Source organism: Anomaloglossus baeobatrachus, chromosome 3 (genome assembly GCF_048569485.1).
Source record: "Anomaloglossus baeobatrachus isolate aAnoBae1 chromosome 3, aAnoBae1.hap1, whole genome shotgun sequence".
Classification (NCBI taxonomy): domain Eukaryota; kingdom Metazoa; phylum Chordata; class Amphibia; order Anura; family Aromobatidae; genus Anomaloglossus; species Anomaloglossus baeobatrachus.
Window position 1 is genome coordinate 648,641,999 of NC_134355.1, and position 19,658 is coordinate 648,661,656.

A 19,658-nucleotide genomic window follows, 5' to 3' on the forward strand; every position below is an offset into this window, starting at 1 on the left:
CTGTGGAGAGATCACAAAATGGCAGTTTGGAGAAGGCCCCTTCACATCTCAGGGACCTGGAGCAGTTTGCCAAAGAAGAATGGTCTAAAATTCCTGCAGAGCATTGTAAGAAACTCATTGATGGTTACCGGAAGCGGTTGTTCGCAGTGATTTTGGCTAAAGGTTGTGCAACCAAGTATTAGGCTAAGGGTGCCAATACTTTTGTCTGGCACATTTTTGGAGTTTTGTGTGAAATGATCAATGATTTGATTTTTGTTTCATTCTCTTTTGTGTTTTTTTTCATTGCAAGCAAAAATAAATGAAGATAATACCAAATAATTTGTGATTGCAATCATTTTCAGGAAGAAACTGAGTATTATCTGACAGAATTGCAGGGGTGCCAATACTTTTGGCCAGCACTGTATGTCTACATGGAATTCGTGCTCACGGCATGTGACCTATTGGTGGCACTCTGACCGCAATAATGATTATTATGGCATTATGGAGTTTTGCTAACTTACTTCCATTATAAGTCTACTAGTGGCATGAAAATGGATCACGTGTGGGTTACCATTCATAAAGCATATGCTTATTTAAAGGGAACCTGTCAGGTGCAATATGCACCCAGAGTCATGAGCAGTTCTGGCTACATATTGCTAATCCCTACCTAACCGTCCTTGTATCTAGTAGCATAGATAAAAGGATCTGTAGAAAAAGTATTTCTAAAGATCTTTTATCTTATGCTAATGAGGTGTTACTTCCCCTAGCCAGTCGGCCCCATGGCATGTTAGTGCGCCCCTGCGGGCGTGCTAACATGCTAATAAATGCGCATCGACTCCGCACATGCCTCAGTCTACATGGCGGCCGGCGGAGGATGGATGCGCAATGCGCATGATCCGGAGTCCCCGTGACTTCCAATCATGCGCACTAAACTGATGCCGGGTGTAAGTTGAGGTACAGAGCGCATGACCGGAAGTGCTGAGATTCCTGATCATGCGCAGTGCACATCCATCCTCCGCCGGCCTCCATGAACAGTGGCCCACTAGCCAAAGGAAGTAATGCCTTTGAGACTAGTTCCTGGCCTCATTAGCATATAAGAAACAATCTTTAGAAATACTTTTTCTAAAGATCTCTTTATCTATGCTAGTGTATAAAGCGTGTGACTTTTCCTGCAGGAAATGTCTCCCCGTGTATTATTCGTCATCACAGTCACCGAGTGATCTTAACAGGTCTCATGTATTCATTGTCTGATATATTAATATCGGCACTGGTATACAGCTAATACGGCACCGTCTCTGAATATCCCAAAGGAAGACTCCATTAGCAGTCTTCACCCAAATTTCTCCCTTGAAAATCTTCTAAGAAGGAGCTACACTCGCTTGATGGCACTGAATACAACAATCACTGCTTGTCATCCTACAACTGCTGCCTGTATATCACCTAGATTCATTGGGGCCACATACAAGCCAGATAACATTTGGCCTAATGATGGTTTGGCGGTCGGCCACCTCTCCCTACTCCTCCTCCATACACCAGCGCTCGTTTTCGAGTGCTCTTGTGCGCTCGACTCCACTGGCTGCTTGTCTCGCCGACACCAAAAGGGATTTTCAGTCCGAAACTAAACCTCAAACCAGGAAATTTTGTAGAAATCCATTCTCTGATTACTAAAGTTGGCATTCACCTTAATCGGACATCCTCCTATCTATCATTACATAGTTATCAGACCACCTCATGTCATCGCTGATTGTTATGGATCCTCATTGGCCTCCCCAATTTCCTTTTAAGAATGCAAATGCAGCCCTTTTTTGTAGGGATGGTTTGGGTAAAAAGGGAGCACAGTCACATAGCCACTATAGCCATTCTTGACTATTCACTAGTGATTAGCAGTTACTACCGTGCTCAGGTGCGAATTACTCATAACAGGTAGTTGGAAGCTGGGACAGGGTTAACTCCTGTTCTTTTAGAAAAATGCTCGAGTTCCCCATTGACTACCATTCGTCGTGCCTGTCCAAGCTTACAGCTACTTGTTACAAGTACCGAGCACTGGAGCATGGTAGTGCCCGCTCATCACTAGTTACGAGTACTGAGCACCGGAGCATGGTAGTGCCCGCTCATCACTAGTTACCAGTACCGAGCACCCGAGCATGGTAGTGCCCGATCATCACTAGTTACCAGTACCGAGCATGGTAGTGCTCGCTCATCACTAGTTACCAGTACTGAGCACCTGAGCATGGTAGTGCCCGCTCATCTCTAGTTACCAGTGCTGAGCACCCGAGCATGGTAGTGCCCGCTCATCACTAGTTACAGGTACTGAGCACCTGAGCATGGTAGTGCCCGCTCATCACTAGTTACCAGTACCGAGCATGGTAGTGCCCGCTCATCACTAGTTACAGGTACTGAGCACCTGAGCATGGTAGTGCCCGCTCATCACTAGTTACCAGTACCGAGCATGGTAGTGCCCGCTCATCACTAGTTACAAGTACTGAGCACCTGAGCATGGTAGTGCCCGCTCATCACTAGTTACTAGTACAGAGCACCTGAGCATGGTAGTGCCCGCTCATCACTAGTTACAAGTACTGAGCACCTGAGCACTACCATGAGCACGCTCATCATTACTGTTCACATGTGCTCTTACAGGGTTTGTTTTCTACATCTAAGTTAAACAGCACCAAGGACATTGCTTCTTTTGCTTTTGAATACAGCATAAAGACCTCATTTCTTTTCTGTGGTCAAACATCTAATTATTTAGTATAGAATTAAGTACATGTGACGTGTCCTTTAAAATTAGAGTTGTAGGTGTCCGTAATGAAAATTTAATATTTTGTTTTTTTCCTTTTAAGTTCCAATTCCTCTTCTACAACATCACTGACGGGTAACTCGCCGAAAGCTAGCACCCAGGACTGGGCCGTGCCACAGGCCTCCAGGCTGAAGTACAGACAGAAGTTTAACAGCCTTGACAAAAACATGAGCGGCTACCTAACAGGTGAGTACATGGGCGGGTACACAGGTATTACATGGACTGGGTGGCACAACGCCACTCACTGCCCCTGAGTATAAAGCTGGTGTCACACATAGCGACAACGACGTCGCTGTTACGTCACCATTTTCTGTGACGTAACAGCGACCTTGTAAGTCGCTGTTATGATCGCTGCTTAGCTGTCAAACACAGCGACGCAGCAGCGATCATAACGTCGCTACATGTGCAGAGAGCAGGGAGCCGCGCACACTGCTTAGCGCTGGCTCCTTGCTCTCCTAGCTACAGTACACATAGGGTTAATTAACCCGATGTGTACTGCAGCTACATGTGCACAGAGCAGAGAGCAGGGAGCCGCGCACACTGCTTAGCGCTGGCTTTTTGCTCTCCTAGCTACAGTATACATAGGGTTAATTAACCCGATGTGTACTGCAGCTACATGTGCACAGAGCAGGAGCCGGCACTAGCAGCAAGAGCGGCGGAGGCTGGTAACGAAGGTAAATATTGGGTAACCAGGGAAAGGTCTTCCCTTGGTTACCCGATGTTTACAGTGGTTACAGCTTTCCGCAGCTGCCAGACGCCGGCTCCTGCTCCCTGCTCGCTTCATTTCGTCGCTGTCACACACAGCGATGTGTGCTTCACAGCGGGAGAGCGACGACCAAAAAATGAAGCAGGACATACAGCAACGACCGGCGACCTCACAGCAGGGGCCAGCTCGTTGCTGGATGTCACACACAGCGACAGCGACGGGACGTCGCTGCAACGTCACAGAAAATGGTGACGTAGCAGCGACGTCGTCGTCGCTGTGTGTGACACCACCTTAACACCTTTATCGGCCTCAATCGTTCCCTCCAGTTCTGATCTCTTTGGCTTCGGTGACGGACGCGGACTGGAACGGTGTGTTGTAGAAAGTGGCACAATTTACAAGATGGTATTGCTGTGTTTGCAATGCAATTTTCACCCCAATTAATTTTATGCTACACTATGAATCCAAAGCATTTGAGCTCTTCTTTTGAAGGGTGAAAAGAAGGATCAGGCTGTGTGATGTTTACATGCCCAATCCTTTTGTTCTCCCAGGAGATATGATGGTAATGGAGATGTCTGCAACATTTTTTTTTCATTTTCACCTTTGTGCAAATAAAAACACTCTGTCAATCCAAGCGTGAATGAGTATAAAGAGTGGTGGGAGCTTTTGTCTGACGTGTATAGCCAAGAAAGGGTATGTGCGCACACTACGGTTTTGTTTTTCCAGCGAAAAACGCACCCTCTGGCCAAAAAAACGCATCAAAAATCGCATGTGTTTTCGGTGTGTTTTTGCCCATACTTTTTTTTAACATGGTGAATGGCAAAACACAGGAAAGAAGTGACATGTTTTTTTTTTTTTTTTTCTGCAACCAAAACTGCAGGCAAAAAAGAAGCAACGTGCGCACAGCGTTTCACATATCTCATAGACTTTGCTGGAGAAGGTCACACATGCAGTTTAGGACCACAAACTGCACCCAAAAAAGCAGAAAAAAAAAAAGCAGCACAATGCCTTCAAAGGGGTTTTCTCCATTTGGAAAAGTTTTTCCATTAAGCTCCATAGGTTCTAAAAAATACCTCACAAACTGAGCTTTAGTCACACTCCCCAGATCCAGCGCTCTGCTGCTGCTCTCGGTGTCTGTTATGGTCTGCAGCGCTGACATCACATAAACAGCGCTGCAGACAATAACTAAGGGCAGATGCTACTAGTTTATAAAGCATGAGCTCACTGATTGGCTGCAGCGCTGACATCACATCAACAGCACTGCAGACAATAAGTAAGGGCAGATGCTACTAGCTTATACAGCATGAGCTCACTGATTGGCTGCAGTGCTGACATCACATAAACAGCACTGCAGACAATAACTAAGGGCAGATGCTACTAGTTTATACAGCATGAGCTCACTGATTGGTTGCAGCGCTGTTGATGTGATAGCTGCAGTGCTGACATCACATAAATAGCACTGCAGACAATAACTAAGGGCAGATGCTACTAGTTTATACAGCATGAGCTCACTGATTGGCTGCAGCGCTGTTGATGTGATAGATGCTTGGAGTAGCATGAGTGGCAGAGACTCAGCACTGGACCTGGGAAGGGGGAGCATGTCACTTTGCTTTATTCTTTTACTACTAATTTAAGCTTATGCGAAAAACCTTTCTGAAAGAGGGACAAACTCTTAGGCTATGTGCGCACGTTGCGTATTTGCATGCAGTTACGCTGCGATCTGCATCGCAGCGTAACTGCATGCGTCCTGCGTCCCCGGCACAATCTATGAAGATTATGCAGGAGACGTGCGCACGTGGCGTATTAGAGCGCAACTCTTCGGCTGCTGCCCGAAGTGCGCGTTCTAAGAAGTGACATGTCACTTCTCTCCTGCGCTCTGCATGCAGTCCCTGCTCTGTCTATGGGAGAGGCTGCACTCAGAGCGCATGGCATCGTCTTTTTTTTTTCGTTACGGACTGTTTCTACAGTGATTTGAAGCGCACATGTGCTGTTCAAATTGCTGCAGAAATTTCTGCAGGGCCAGTAGGCAACGTGCGCACATAGCCTTAAAGATCGAGTTTAGACACAACAGTCTCTGCTTTTTAATGACCGCCGATCGGCTATATAATGATCATTTATTGGCATCTTCAGACAAGTCTTATCGAATGATCCTTTCATAGTGTTATGTGCCCAGCACATCCTCTGTTTGTTTATACATGATAATGTGCTGCCAAGGACTATGAGTTTTAAGCTGGCTTAAGGGTACCGTCACACTTAAGCGACGCTCCAGCGATCCCACCAGCAATCTGACCTGGTCAGGATCGCTGGTGCGTCGCTACATGGTCGCTAGTGAGCTGTCAAACAGGCAGATCTCACCAGCGACCAGTGACCAGCCCCCAGCCAGCAGCGATGCGTGGAAGCGACGCTGCACTTGGTAACTAAGGTAAATATCGGGTAACCAAGTGCTTGGTTACCCAATATTTACCTTGGTTACCAGCGAAACACCGCTTAGCGCTGTCTCCCTGCACTCGTAGCCAGAGTACACATCGGGTTAATAAGCAAACGGCTTTGCTTATTTACCCGATGTGTACTCCGGCTACGTGTGCATGGAGCAGGGAGGCGGCACTGGCAGCGTGAGAGCGGCGGACGCTAGTAACCAAGGTAAATATCGGGTAACCAAGCAAAGCACTTCGCTTGGTTACCCAATATTTACCTTGGTTACAGCTTACCGCAGGCTGCCAGACGCCGGCTCCTGCTCCCTGCACATTCAGATCGTTGCTCTCTCGCTGTCAAACACAGCGATGTGTGCTTCACAGCGGGAGAGCAACGTCCAAAGAATGAACCAGCACTGTGTGTAACGAGCAGCGATCTCACAGCAGGGGCCAGATCGCTGCTCAGTGTCACACACAGCGAGATCGCTGATGAGGTCACTGCTGCGTCACAAAAACCGTGACTCAGCAGCGATCTCGATGTGTGTGAAGCACCCCGAAGTCATCTCACCCGACAAACAATAGTCTTGCTGATTTAGCGGTGTTCGCCAGCCTGTCTAGACAGGGATGATAGCTGTGAATAAGCATTCCTAACTTCCTATGAATGCTTGTTTCACAAATCTTGGCCAGACTGACTAGGCCTTTACCGCTTTCTGGTGACGAGTTGTTCTCTGACCTTTCTGTGTCACTGTCATTCAAAGTGTGACGTTATATAATGGCTGTAATATTCGTCATCTGCATCAGTCAGTGTAATGCAGCTTTTATTTTCAGGGTCTCAGGTGAAGACGTCCCTGGTGCAGTCCAGCCTCTCCCACACTCAGCTGGCTACTATATGGTAAGATACATGACCACCATCATGCCCAACACACACAGCATCGCCCCAAGCACTGGGGAAGGAGTCCGGACAGGGGAAAAGGAGTCCACTAGGCGGCTCTCTACATCTTTGCATAGCTCATCTCGTCTTGATTGACAGGTCTCTCCCTACTTTTCTATAGGAAGTGACCTGTCAATCAGACCGGCTGGTAGAAAGTAGTCCAGCAGACTCCTCTCTCCACACATTTTCACGGTTACATAATCTGGTTTGGAAAAAAAGACACAGATCCACCATATTCTGTCTCTCTCAGGCAATTCTATATTATTTAGCACTAGATTTACACCATGCGGTATAGCATTTCACAATCTGACTGCTCTAACTGTAAAGAATCCTTTCTTGTATAGATGTCTAAAGTATTCGCCTCCCTGTCACCTGTCATGCCTCCCTATTACCTGTACCTAAATATGGATGGTCCCTGTCACCTGTCATACCTCCCTATTACCTGTACCTAAATATGGATGGTCCCTGTCACCTGTCATACCTCTCTATTACCTGTACCTAAATATGGATGGTCCCTGTCACCTGTCATACCTCCCTATTACCTGTACCTAAATATGGATGATCCTGTCACCTGTCATGCCTCCCTATTACCTGTACCTAAATATGGATGATCCTGTCACCTGTCATGCCTCCCTATTACCTGTACCTAAATATGGATGGTCCCTGTCACCTGTCATACCTACCTATTACCTGTACCTAAATATGGATGGTCCCTGTCACCTGTCATACCTCCCTATTACCTGTACCTAAATATGGATGGTCCCTGTCACCTGTCATACCTCTCTATTACCTGTACCTAAATATGGATGGTCCCTGTCACCTGTCATACCTCCCTATTACCTGTACCTAAATATGGATGATCCCCGTCACCTGTCATGCCTCCCTATTACCTGTACCTAAATATGGATGGTCCCTGTCACCTGTCATACCTACCTATTACCTGTACCTAAATATGGATGGTCCCTGTCACCTGTCATACCTCTCTATTACCTGTACCTAAATATGGATGGTCCCTGTCACCTGTCATACCTCCCTATTACCTGTACCTAAATATGGATGATCCTGTCACCTGTCATGCCTCCCTATTACCTGTACCTATATATGGATGATCCTGTCACCTGTCATACCTCCCTATTACCTGTACCTAAATATGGATGGTCCCTGTCACCTGTCATACCTCCCTATTACCTGTACCTATATATGGATGGTCCCCGTCACCTGTCATACCTCCCTATTACCTGTACCTATATATGGATGATCCTGTCACCTGTCATACCTCCCTATTACCTGTACCTATATATGGATGGTCCTGTCACCTGTCATACCTCCCTATTACCTGTACCTATATATGGATGATCCTGTCACCTGTCATACCTCCCTATTACCTGTACCTATATATGGATGGTCCCTGTCACCTGTCATACCTCCCTATTACCTGTACCTATATATGGATGGTCCTGTCACCTGTCATACCTCCCTATTACCTGTACCTATATATGGATGGTCCTGTCACCTGTCATACCTCCCTATTACCTGTACCTATATATGGATGGTCCTGTCACCTGTCATACCTCCCTATTACCTGTACCTATATATGGATGGTCCCTGTCACCTGTCATACCTCCCTATTACCTGTACCTATATATGGATGGTCCTGTCACCTGTCATACCTCCCTATTACCTGTACCTATATATGGATGGTCCTGTCACCTGTCATACCTCCCTATTACCTGTACCTATATATGGATGGTCCCCGTCACCTGTCATACCTCCCTATTACCTGTACCTATATATGGATGGTCCTGTCACCTGTCATACCTCCCTATTACCTGTACCTATATATGGATGGTCCTGTCACCTGTCATACCTCCCTATTATCTCTACGTACCATTTGCAGATCAGTAACATGTCTATACATCCTGTGATTTCATCACTCCATGACTTCCTTCTCGATCTGGCAATTTTACCGTTGAGGAGTGTATGTTTTCTCTGAAATAACTTTATGCAATGAGGGAGTCTGTCTATATCTCATGCCGACTTTGGCTCAGGGGGGCATGAAACTTGTGAAGGGCTCCTGTACACCTCCTGGTATATGTATGATGTGTACAAGGCTCCTGTACACCTCCTGGTATATGTATGATATGTACAAGGCTCCTGTACACCTCCTGGTATATGTATGATATGTACAAGGCTCCTGTACACCTCCTGGTATATGTATGATATGTATGTACAGGGCTCCTGTACACCTCCTGGTATATGTATGATATGTATGTACAAGGCTCCCGTACTCCTCCTGGTATATGTATGATGTGTATATACAAGGCTCCCGTACTCCTCCTGGTATATGTATGATATGTATGTACAAGGCTCCCGTACTCCTCCTGGTATATGTATGATATGTATGTACAAGGCTCCTGTACTCCTCCGGGTATATGTATGATATGTATGTACAAGGCTCCCGTACTCCTCCTGGTATATGTATGATGTGTATGTACAAGGCTCCCGTACTCCTCCTGGTATATGTATGATATGTATCTACAAGGCTCCCGTACTCCTCCTGGTATATGTATGATATGTATGTACAAGACTCCCGTACTCCTCCGGGTATATGTATGATGTCCATGTACAAGGCTCCCGTACTCCTCCTGGTATATGTATGATGTGTATATACAAGGCTCCCGTACTCCTCCTGGTATATGTATGATGTGTATATACAAGGCTCCCGTACTCCTCCTGGTATATGTATGATGTGTATATACAAGGCTCCCGTACTCCTCCTGGTATATGTATGATGTGTATGTACAAGGCTCCCGTACTCCTCCTGGTATATGTATGATATGTATGTACAAGGCTCCCGTACTCCTCCTGGTATATGTATGATATGTATGTACAAGGCTCCCGTACTCCTCCTGGTATATATATATGATATGTATATACAAGGCTCCCGTACTCCTCCTGGTATATGTATGATATATATGTACAAGGCTCCCGTACTCCTCCTGGTATATGTATGATGTGTATATACAAGGCTCCCGTACTCCTCCTGGTATATGTATGATATGTATGTACAAGGCTCCCGTACTCCTCCTGGTATATGTATGATATGTATGTACAAGGCTCCCGTACTCCTCCGGGTATATGTATGATATGTATGTACAAGGCTCCCGTACTCCTCCTGGTATATGTATGATGTGTATGTACAAGGCTCCCGTACTCTTCCGGGTATATGTATGATATGTATGTACAAGACTCCCGTACTCCTCCGGGTATATGTATGATGTGCATGTACAAGGCTCCCGTACTCCTCCTGGTATATGTATGATGTGTATATACAAGGCTCCCGTACTCCTCCTGGTATATGTATGATGTGTATATACAAGGCTCCCGTACTCCTCCTGGTATATGTATGATGTGTATGTACAAAGCTCCCGTACTCCTCCTGGTATATGTATGATATGTATGTACAAGGCTCCCGTACTCCTCCTGGTATATGTATGATATGTATGTACAAGGCTCCCGTACTCCTCCTGGTATATATATGATATGTATATACAAGGCTCCCGTACTCCTCCTGGTATATGTATGATATATATGTACAAGGCTCCCGTACTCCTCCTGGTATATGTATGATATATATGTACAAGGCTCCCGTACTCCTCCTGGTATATGTATGATGTGTATGTACAAGGCTCCCGTACTCCTCCTGGTATATGTATGATATGTATGTACAAGGCTCCCGTACTCCTCCTGGTATATGTATGATATATATGTACAAGGCTCCCGTACTCCTCCTGGTGTATGTATGGTATGTATGTACAAGGCTCCCGTACTCCTCCGGGTATATGTATGATATGTATGTACAAGGCTCCCGTACTCCTCCTGGTATATGTATGATATGTATGTACAAGGCTCCTGTACACCTCTGGGTATATGTATGATGTGTATGTACAAGGCTCCCGTACTCCTCCTGGTATATATATGATATGTATATACAAGGCTCCCGTACTCCTCCTGGTATATGTATGATATGTATGTACAAGGCTCCCGTACTCCTCCTGGTATATGTATGATATGTATGTACAAGGCTCCCGTACTCCTCCGGGTATATGTATGATATGTATGTACAAGGCTCCCGTACTCCTCCGGGTATATGTATGATATGTATGTACAAGGCTCCCGTACTCCTCCGGGTATATGTATGATATGTATCTACAAGGCTCCCGTACTCCTCCTGGTATATGTATGATATGTATGTACAAGGCTCCCGTACTCCTCCGGGTATATGTATGATATGTATGTACAAGGCTCCCGTACTCCTCCGGGTATATGTATGATATGTATGTACAAGGCTCCCGTACTCCTCCGGGTATATGTATGATATGTATGTACAAGGCTCCCGTACTCCTCCGGGTATATGTATGATATGTATGTACAAGGCTCCCGTACTCCTCCGGGTATATGTATGATATGTATGTACAAGGCTCCCGTACTCCTCCGGGTATATGTATGATATGTATGTACAAGGCTCCCGTACTCCTCCGGGTATATGTATGATATGTATGTACAGGGCTCCCGTACTCCTCCGGGTATATGTATGATATGTATGTACAAGGCTCCCGTACTCCTCCGTGTATATGTATGTACAGGGCTCCCGTACTCCTCCTGGTATATGTATGATATGTTTGTACAAGGCTCTAATTTTTGTCCTTTATGACTGACTCGCGCGTCTCCTATAGTACAAATACAGTTTTGCATGAATTGGAATACATTTCCATAGGATAATCTTCCCCATAACAGAAGAGTATGACTTGGCTTGTTGCATAGCCCCCCTGTAGAGGTGGAGGGCGCGGTGGGGGGAGCAGATATTGGAGCAGCCACATTGTGCAAGGAAACAAACCCCAGTCATAAGACCGGACATGACCCGGCAGAGTCTTGTGCACTGCGAGGCTTGATTAGAAAGAAAGGAAGGAAGACAGAGGATGTTTCTGGAAATCCTCCGCTGTTCTGCGCTGTTCTGCGCTGTGATGTATAAGAAATCCATCTGACCTTTATCCTCACGTTCCTCCTCCTTGAGAACACGGCCAGGTTCCTGCAGCGTCTGCATAATGTTTGCTCTCGCTGCTTACTCTGCAAATGTTTCCCTTACGAAATGCCTTGTTTACTTTTAAGCACTAAGGTTTGAACCTAAAACCGTACCTGTCCCTTCATCTAAAAGCTTTAGAAAGCATGGCCTCGCCGTCACCAGCCTCCCACTACACGCTACAGCTGCTCATGGTGCATATACAGGTCTAATATATCCAGGTAGGTCCCTAATTCTCTTCCTCTATATTAGGCCGTCCACACTTTGAGTCGGTTGGATCCTTTTGATCTGCATTTCTGCCTGTACTATAGGTGCTGGAACATTCTTCTCCCTCACTTCCCAACATGCAGTGCTGCTTCCTTTCGCCTTAAAGTAAAAGCCTCAGTGCGATTTGAATCCCCATTTCCTGGATCGGGGCTATGACTCCCCTCCCCCCCCCCCCCCCCACACACACACACACACTTTCTGGAGTGGTGCGATGACACACACACACACACACACACACACACACACTTTCTGGAGTGGTGCGATGACACACACACACACACACACACTCACACTCTTTCTGGAGCAGTGCTCTGACCCAATTCCCACCCACTTTTCCCTACTTTCTGGAGCGAAGCTATGACCCCCCCCACATATACACACTTTCTGGAGTAGGGCTAGGACCCACTTCCCTCCCACTTTCTGGAGCGGGGCTAGGACCCCCCCCACACACACACACACACACTTTCTGGAGCAGAACTAGGACCCACCTCCCTCCCACTTTCTGGAGCGGGGCTAGGACCCACCTCCCTCCCACTTTCTGGAGCGGGGCTAGGACCCACCTCCCTCCCACTTTCTGGAGCGGGGCTAGGACCCCCCCCCACACACACACACACACACACACACACACACACACACACACACACACACACACTTTCTGGAGCAGAACTAGGACCCACCTCCCTCCCACTTTCTGCAGCGGGGCTAGGACCCACCTCCCTCCCACTTTCTGGAGTGGGGCTAGGACCCACCTCCCTCCCACTTTCTGGAGCGGGGCTAGGACCCACCTCCCTCCCACTTTCTGGGGCGGGGCTAGGACCCACCTCCCTCCCACTTTCTGGGGCGGGGCTAGGACCCACCTCCCTCCCACTTTCTGGAGTGGGGCTAGTACCCACCTCCCCCCACTTTCTGGAGCGGGGCTAGGACCCACCTCCCTCCCACTTTCTGGAGCGGGGCTAGGACCCACCTCCCTCCCACTTCCTGGAGTGGGGCTAGTACCCACCTCCCTCCCACTTTCTGGAGTGGGGCTAGTTCCCACCTCGCCCCACTTTCTGGAGCAGGGCTAGGACCCCCACATTCTTTCTGGAGCAGAACTAGGATACCCCACTTTCTGGAGTGTGCCTAGGACTCGCCTCTCCCCCCACTTTCTGGAGCGGGCCTAGGATCCCCCCCCCTTCACTTTATGGCGCGGGCCTAGGACCCCACCCCCACTTTATGGAGCGGGCCTAGGACTCCCCCCCCCCTTCCTCCCCACTTTATGGAGCATAGCTAGGACCCACCCCCCCCCCCCACTTCCTGTAATGCATCGCTGGGCCTTCTAGAGACTGATTACACCTGATATCAGGTAGTGTATGTCACTTGGCAGCTATTTTCTTTGGCTGAAGGGACATTAAGCATCCTTTTCAGATATGTAGGCCTGAGTATATGAGTGGCCTGATTGGAGCAAGCCCTTTCCTATATACCCCTTGCTGAGTATATACACTGATATGGGATATTCCATGTGAAGCATTTCTGTAGTAATGCTTCATCCTAATTTTCCTCTTATGTGATCGTAGGTCTCTCGCTGACATAGACAGAGATGGTAAACTGAAAGCGGACGAGTTTGTGCTGGCCATGCATTTAACAGATATGGCCAAAGCCGGCCAGCCGCTGCCCCTGACGCTGCCCTCAGAGCTGCTGCCACCATCATTTCGGTGAGTAATTGTGAAATCTTGTATTGGTTACCCCTGTACTGTACTCTACATACTATTCCAGGTTATACCTCCACTTTCTTAACAAAAAAGGGCAATTTTTAATAGGAATTATTTTTATTTTCTGCTGTTTAAATGGAATGTGTCACCAGGTTATTGCTCCACCATCTGAGAGCAGCATAATGTAGAGACAGAGACCCTGATTCCAGCGATGTGTCACTTACTGAGCTGTTTGTTGTCATTTTATTAAAATCATTGTTTACTCTGCTGCAGATCTAGCAGTTATACAGAGCTCATGAATATGCTGGACTTACCGGTCAGCGGCTAAGTAGTCCTCTGACTATCTCCCACTGATTAATCAGTGACTTTATAAAAGCTACACTAAGCAGCCCAGTAAGTGACACATCGCTGGAATTGGGATTTCTCCCATACATTATGCTGCTCTCAGATTAGGTGGCAAAAACCTGGTGCGGTGTCCCTTTAAGCCTGGGTGCTTCATAGATAGGTAGATGGATGGATAGTTTCTTCATCGTTCCTTATGGGAGACCCAGACCATGGGTGTATAGCTTCTGCCTCCGGAGGACACACAAAGTACTACACTAAAAGTGTAGCTCCTCCCTCCGAGCATATACACCCCCTGGATGACAAATCTAACCAGTTCAATGCTTTGTGTTCAGGAGGTCACACACACACATGCATTCTCTGAATTTTGATTTATGATTTCAAAGATTTGGAAGAAAAGCGGGTCCAGTCTGGACTCCCGGCATGTCCCTTCTCACCCCACTGTGTCGGCGGTGCTGTTAAGGTTGATTTTACAAGGCTGGAGCCTTCACATGCCGCGCTCCTTCACCATCCCCTGAGGCTCTGGCTTGAAGTGGGAGCCATCACGGTTCTCACTGCTTTGCAGGAGACCGGTCTCCATCCGCAGCCCTTTCAGGATCCTGCCGGACGGAGCGCTCACCCCCCAGGGACCTGGCACCTGCGTCTCACAAGCTAAGTACTGAGACGTTATTACCACAGAAGGTGGTCTTTCCAGGGGTCCCTTGTACTTTATATATTGGGGAGAGTGTGTTATATGACTGTGTTAACATTTCCGGCCGGTTCTCCAGTTTTCACTGGAGAACCGCGCCGATGGTGCCTGCACGCTGGCCGCATGTTTAAATCTAGGCCCCGGCTTCGCCTGAGGCCTAGTTTCGATTTCACTGCCCCTGCATGTCAGTCATGCAGAGGGACAGTGTGGCTCCGCCCAGCGGCTGTGCAGCACAGGGAACGGACACTCCTCACTGAGGAAAGATTCCCTCCCCTGTATACCTCATTTGCCCTCCGGATCCCGCTCTCAGAGTAGGCCCCGCCCCCTCTCCTCGCTCCGGCGCCATTTTATCAGCGTTCTCAATGTCTGCATAACCACATTGTGACAAATGGGGGCCTGGGCTGGGGGATCTGGAGGGCACAGAGATGTCTCTATGTTAAACGGTCTGCAAGCCACAACCTCCGGTTGTGCAGCTGCTTATATACTCTGTTTATATACTCTGCTGGGGGTCATTCTGGACAGAACCCCCACTTCTGCAGCAGGTCTCACATCAGAGCAAGGCTGCAAGGCTGTTCTTAATATGCACTGCATGTAGACTCGTACTGCCTGTACCGAGCACATAACCACATTGTGATGCTTGCTCTAACACAGTGGTCCCTCAGCCTGGAAGCTCATCAGTGGTCCCTCCGGCTGCTCCGGCTCCGGTGGCTGAACCCCCGGTTTGGGTAGAATCCCTCTCTCCAGGGGACAGCTGTCCCGGACTCTGCTGAGCATGCATCAGCCCCCTTCTCAGGGCGCTTCTGCTGCTACGGCTCGCTCAGCAAAGCTCACAGAGGACTCTTCATCTGGTCTCAGACCCCGTCCTCCTAAAATGGAGACGCAGGGTCCCCTGTCCTTCTTCGTCCCGCAGCTCTGATCCACGAGCTGACTCGCAGGACGAGGAGGATGTCTTTACTAGGGGCTCGGACGCTACTTCATGTACCCCATTGATCTGTCCGAAGGTGACGCAGATGCTAATGATTTGTTTGCGTCCATTATATTTGTACTGGACCTCAATCCGCCTGTATCAGGGGAGCATCCCCCTCTGGCAGAAAGGCATCAGTATACCTTAAGAGAACAAGGAGTGTGTTCCTTAACCACTCCAGTTTTTCAGCCCACTGTGACCAAGCCCAGAGCCTGTCCTGACAGACGCTCCCAAAGCGTGGTTCTGATGACTGTTTCCCCCTTCCACCAGAGGTGGTCAAGGAGTGGGCTCATTCACCAAGGGTGGACCCTCCGGTGTCTAGACTTTCAGCCCGGATAGTTGTATCAGTGGCTGACGGCACCTCTCTAAGGATCCCACTGTCCGCCAGGTTGACCTTCTGGCCAAATCTATATAGAGGCGGCAGGGGCCTCATTCTCCCCATCTTTTGCAGCAGTGCGGGCTCTCAAAGCCATCTCTGCTTCTCTGGAGGAGATGCATTCCCTCACCAGGGACTTTATGCCCGAAATGGTTGCCTTAACTTCCAGGCTTCAGTCTTTCTTTGTCGCTCCATTGGGAGACCCAGACAATTGGGTGTATAGCTACTGCCTCCGGAGGCCACACAAAGTATTACACTTAAAAGTGTAAACCCCTCCCCTCTGCTATACACCCTCTCGTGCATCACGGGCTCCTCAGTTTTTATGCTTTGTGCGAAGGAGGCACACATCCACGCATAGCTCCACAACTTAGTCAGCAGCAGCTGCTGACTATTTCGGATGGAAGAAAAGTGGGCCCATATAGGGCCCCCAGCATGCTCCCTTCTCACCCCACTCTGGTCGGCGGTGCTGTTAAGGTTGAGGTACCCATTGCGGGTACATAGGCAGGAGCCCACATGCTGTTTTCCTTCCCCATCCCTGCAGGGCTCTGGGTGAAGTGGGATCCATAATCGGTCTCCAGACACTGGGACCGTGCTCCCTCCGCAGCCCCTGGGGAATCTGCTGGACAGGTGCTGGGTATCGTCAGGGACATGGCCCTGCTACTGTGAGGTACTCTGTGTCCCCTTGGGGACGGCGCATGGAGCGCTTGTGTCAGACACGCTGCAGCACTGCTGGGCGTGTTAGTGCGCCGGGACTACCGCGCTGACCGCGCTTGTTGCCGGCCGCGCTTATAACTCTAGTCCCCGGCTTCTGCGGCCTAGTACCGTACATTCCAGGTGCTCTGTGTCCCCGTTGGGACGGCGCATAAAGCACCTTGGGCCCAGACGCTGCAGCGACTGCGGCGTGCGTATGGGTCCGGGACTACCGCGCCGACCGTGCACTGCCGGCCGGCCGCGATTTTAACTTTAGTCCCCGGCTTTTGCGGCCTAGTATGGGATTCTCCCGCCCCCAGACCTGCCAGTCAGGGAAAAGGGCGGGACGGTCGGTATGACGCCGACAGTGAGGGCTGTAGTACATTGAGCTGTCCTCCGCCCCCCTCACTACCCACGCTGGGGCACCAGATTCCCGCACTTTTTTGTGACTACGCCCACGCCTCCCTCCTCCTCAGAGAACGCAGTCAGCCATGTTTTTCAGCAACTTCTGGCTGCAGCTGAGGGAGACCCGGGGCAGAGAATCTGGTGGCTACAAGCCACATCCGCAGCCCCTGCCGGACAGGAGACGGAGTATCGTCAGGGACATGGCCCTGCATCTACAGGTACTCTGTGTCCCCGTTGGGACGGTGCATGAAGCACCTTGGCCTCAGACGCAGCTGCGACTGCGGTGTGCAGTTTTTATCCGGGACTACCGCGCCGAAATTGCCTGTTTGCCGGCCGCGGTTTTTACTTTAGTTCCCGGCTTTTGCGGCCTAGTGTGTTAAACTCCCGCCCCTGAGCCTACCAGTCAGGGAGAAGGGCGGGATGGTCGGTATGTTGCCGACAGTGAGGGCTGGAGCACACTTCGCTGTCCTCCGCCCCCCCCCTCACTGATCACTATAGACCACCGGATTCCCGCAGACAGAGCCCTGCATCATAACGTACTCTGTGTCCCCTGAGGGACAGTGCATGCAGCATCTGTGTTACAAACGCCGCAGCGGTTGCTGACTGGTTTGTGAGACTGGGACTACCGCGCCGACCGCGCCATGTCTGCCGGCCGCGTTTTTAAATTTAGTTCCTGGCTCTTACGGCCTAGTGCCATATACTCCCGTTCTGGGGCCTGCCAGTCAGGGGTAACGACGGGACGGCCGACTGGACGTCGGCAGGGAGGGCTGGAGCATACGTTGGTATCCTCCTTCCCCCTCACTGAGCACTGGGGGGCACCAGTTTTTCAGGTGTTGTCCCCCCCTTGGTGCCGCAGTGTATATATATATATATATATATATATATATATATATGTTTATTTATATGGTATATGATTTCACTGTTCGGCAGCATTATTTGTTTTTGGCTGTATACCCTCACTGATTACTCTGCGGACGACAGGCTGTTGTCTGCTCTTAAAGAGTAAGGGTGCCAAGGCACTGGCTTATTTTAACCTCTTGTGCGGCTATATTACGGGCACTGCACAGATGACAGCGACAGAGTTTGCATGGTGAAAACTTCGCCGGCGTTCCCTGTCCAGGCGGCAGGGACAGAGTTACAGCTTTGCTGAGAAACTCTCTGGGTCATTTTCACTATCCATGTCTCAGGCTATGGACAAATGGTCGGCTAAGAGACTAGGAGTTTGCAGTCCAGACCGGCCCCTTACACAGGCCCGGGCACTGCGGGATCGCCCCAGGCCTCTATCGGTCTGCGACGAAGCGTGTTCCTGGGGTGGCCTCTAGTTATTACGTGGTAAACTCCAGCACGAACCGCAGTCCCAGTCCGGCTAAGCAGCCTTGCTTGGAATCTTCCCCGACTTCTTCAAGGGTCTCAGCTTGAGGACCCTCTAGAGGATGGGGCGGAGCTCGCAACCCAGGACTCTGTCCGGACGTGGCTCTCAAGGCTTCACAGATACTGTCCCGAAGCACACCTTCCCGGACAACCGTTTTACTGAACGCCTTATAACACACGTTGTTCCCTTCCCCTCTGACGTTGTTAAGGTTTCGTCTCAGTGTCATAAGGTGCCCTCCAGTCTCTGGACTGGCGGCTAGATCAGTAGTAGCAGTGGCTGGCGGGTCCACGCTCAAGAATGCCACGGACAGACAGATAGAACTCCTAATGGGATCCATCTATGAAGCCATAGGCGCGTCCGTTGCCCCGGCCTTTGCAGGGGTGGGCACTCCAGGCTATCTCAGCTGCTCTGTCTCAGATCAATGCGGTCATCCTGTGCTCCGCAATTAGCGTCTTTGACGTCTCAGGCGGTGGTATTTTCACCCTCCGCCGTGCACAGAGAACCTTTTCTGCATGGCGGTCCAGGTCAGGGGAGTGGTCCCCACATGTCCAAGACCGATGTAGGAGACATTCTGTCTTACGGTCACAGGATTGAGCTCAGTTCTCGTCCTCCGACTCGTTGCTTCACAGCATCTCCGTCCCCCGAGCGAGCCGATGCACGTTTCCAGGCGGTGAACACTCCGAAGGCAGGAGGAGTTGCGATCCTCGTTCCCCTTCAAGAACGTAGTCGCGGCTTTTTACTCCAGCTTGTTCGTGGTACCAGATAGGGCGGATCACTCCGCCCCGTTCTGGACTTCACACTGCTCAACGGACAGAGAACCTGACGGTTCCGGATGGAATCTCTCCGCTTGCCATCGCCTTTGATGGCCCAAGGAGGCTTCCTAGCATCAATCGACATCAGGGATGCTTATCTCCACGTGCCGATTGTACCAGAATATCAGCGCTTCCTGCGCTTCGCCATTGGGA

General features: G+C 49.5%; 1 protein-coding gene across 3 annotated transcripts in view; it reads left to right on the plus strand.

Annotated features, from left to right (window-relative positions):
* ITSN2 (intersectin 2) overlaps positions 1–19,658 on the plus strand; it is a 295,187-nt gene that overhangs the window by 70,360 nt on the left and 205,169 nt on the right. For all 3 annotated transcript variants that reach the window (XM_075341160.1, XM_075341157.1, XM_075341158.1), the window contains exons 8-10: positions 2,820–2,962; positions 6,719–6,782; positions 13,722–13,859. In XM_075341160.1, coding sequence (XP_075197275.1) covers positions 2,820–2,962; positions 6,719–6,782; positions 13,722–13,859 — 345 coding nt within the window. The remainder of the gene's footprint in view (positions 1–2,819; positions 2,963–6,718; positions 6,783–13,721; positions 13,860–19,658) is intronic.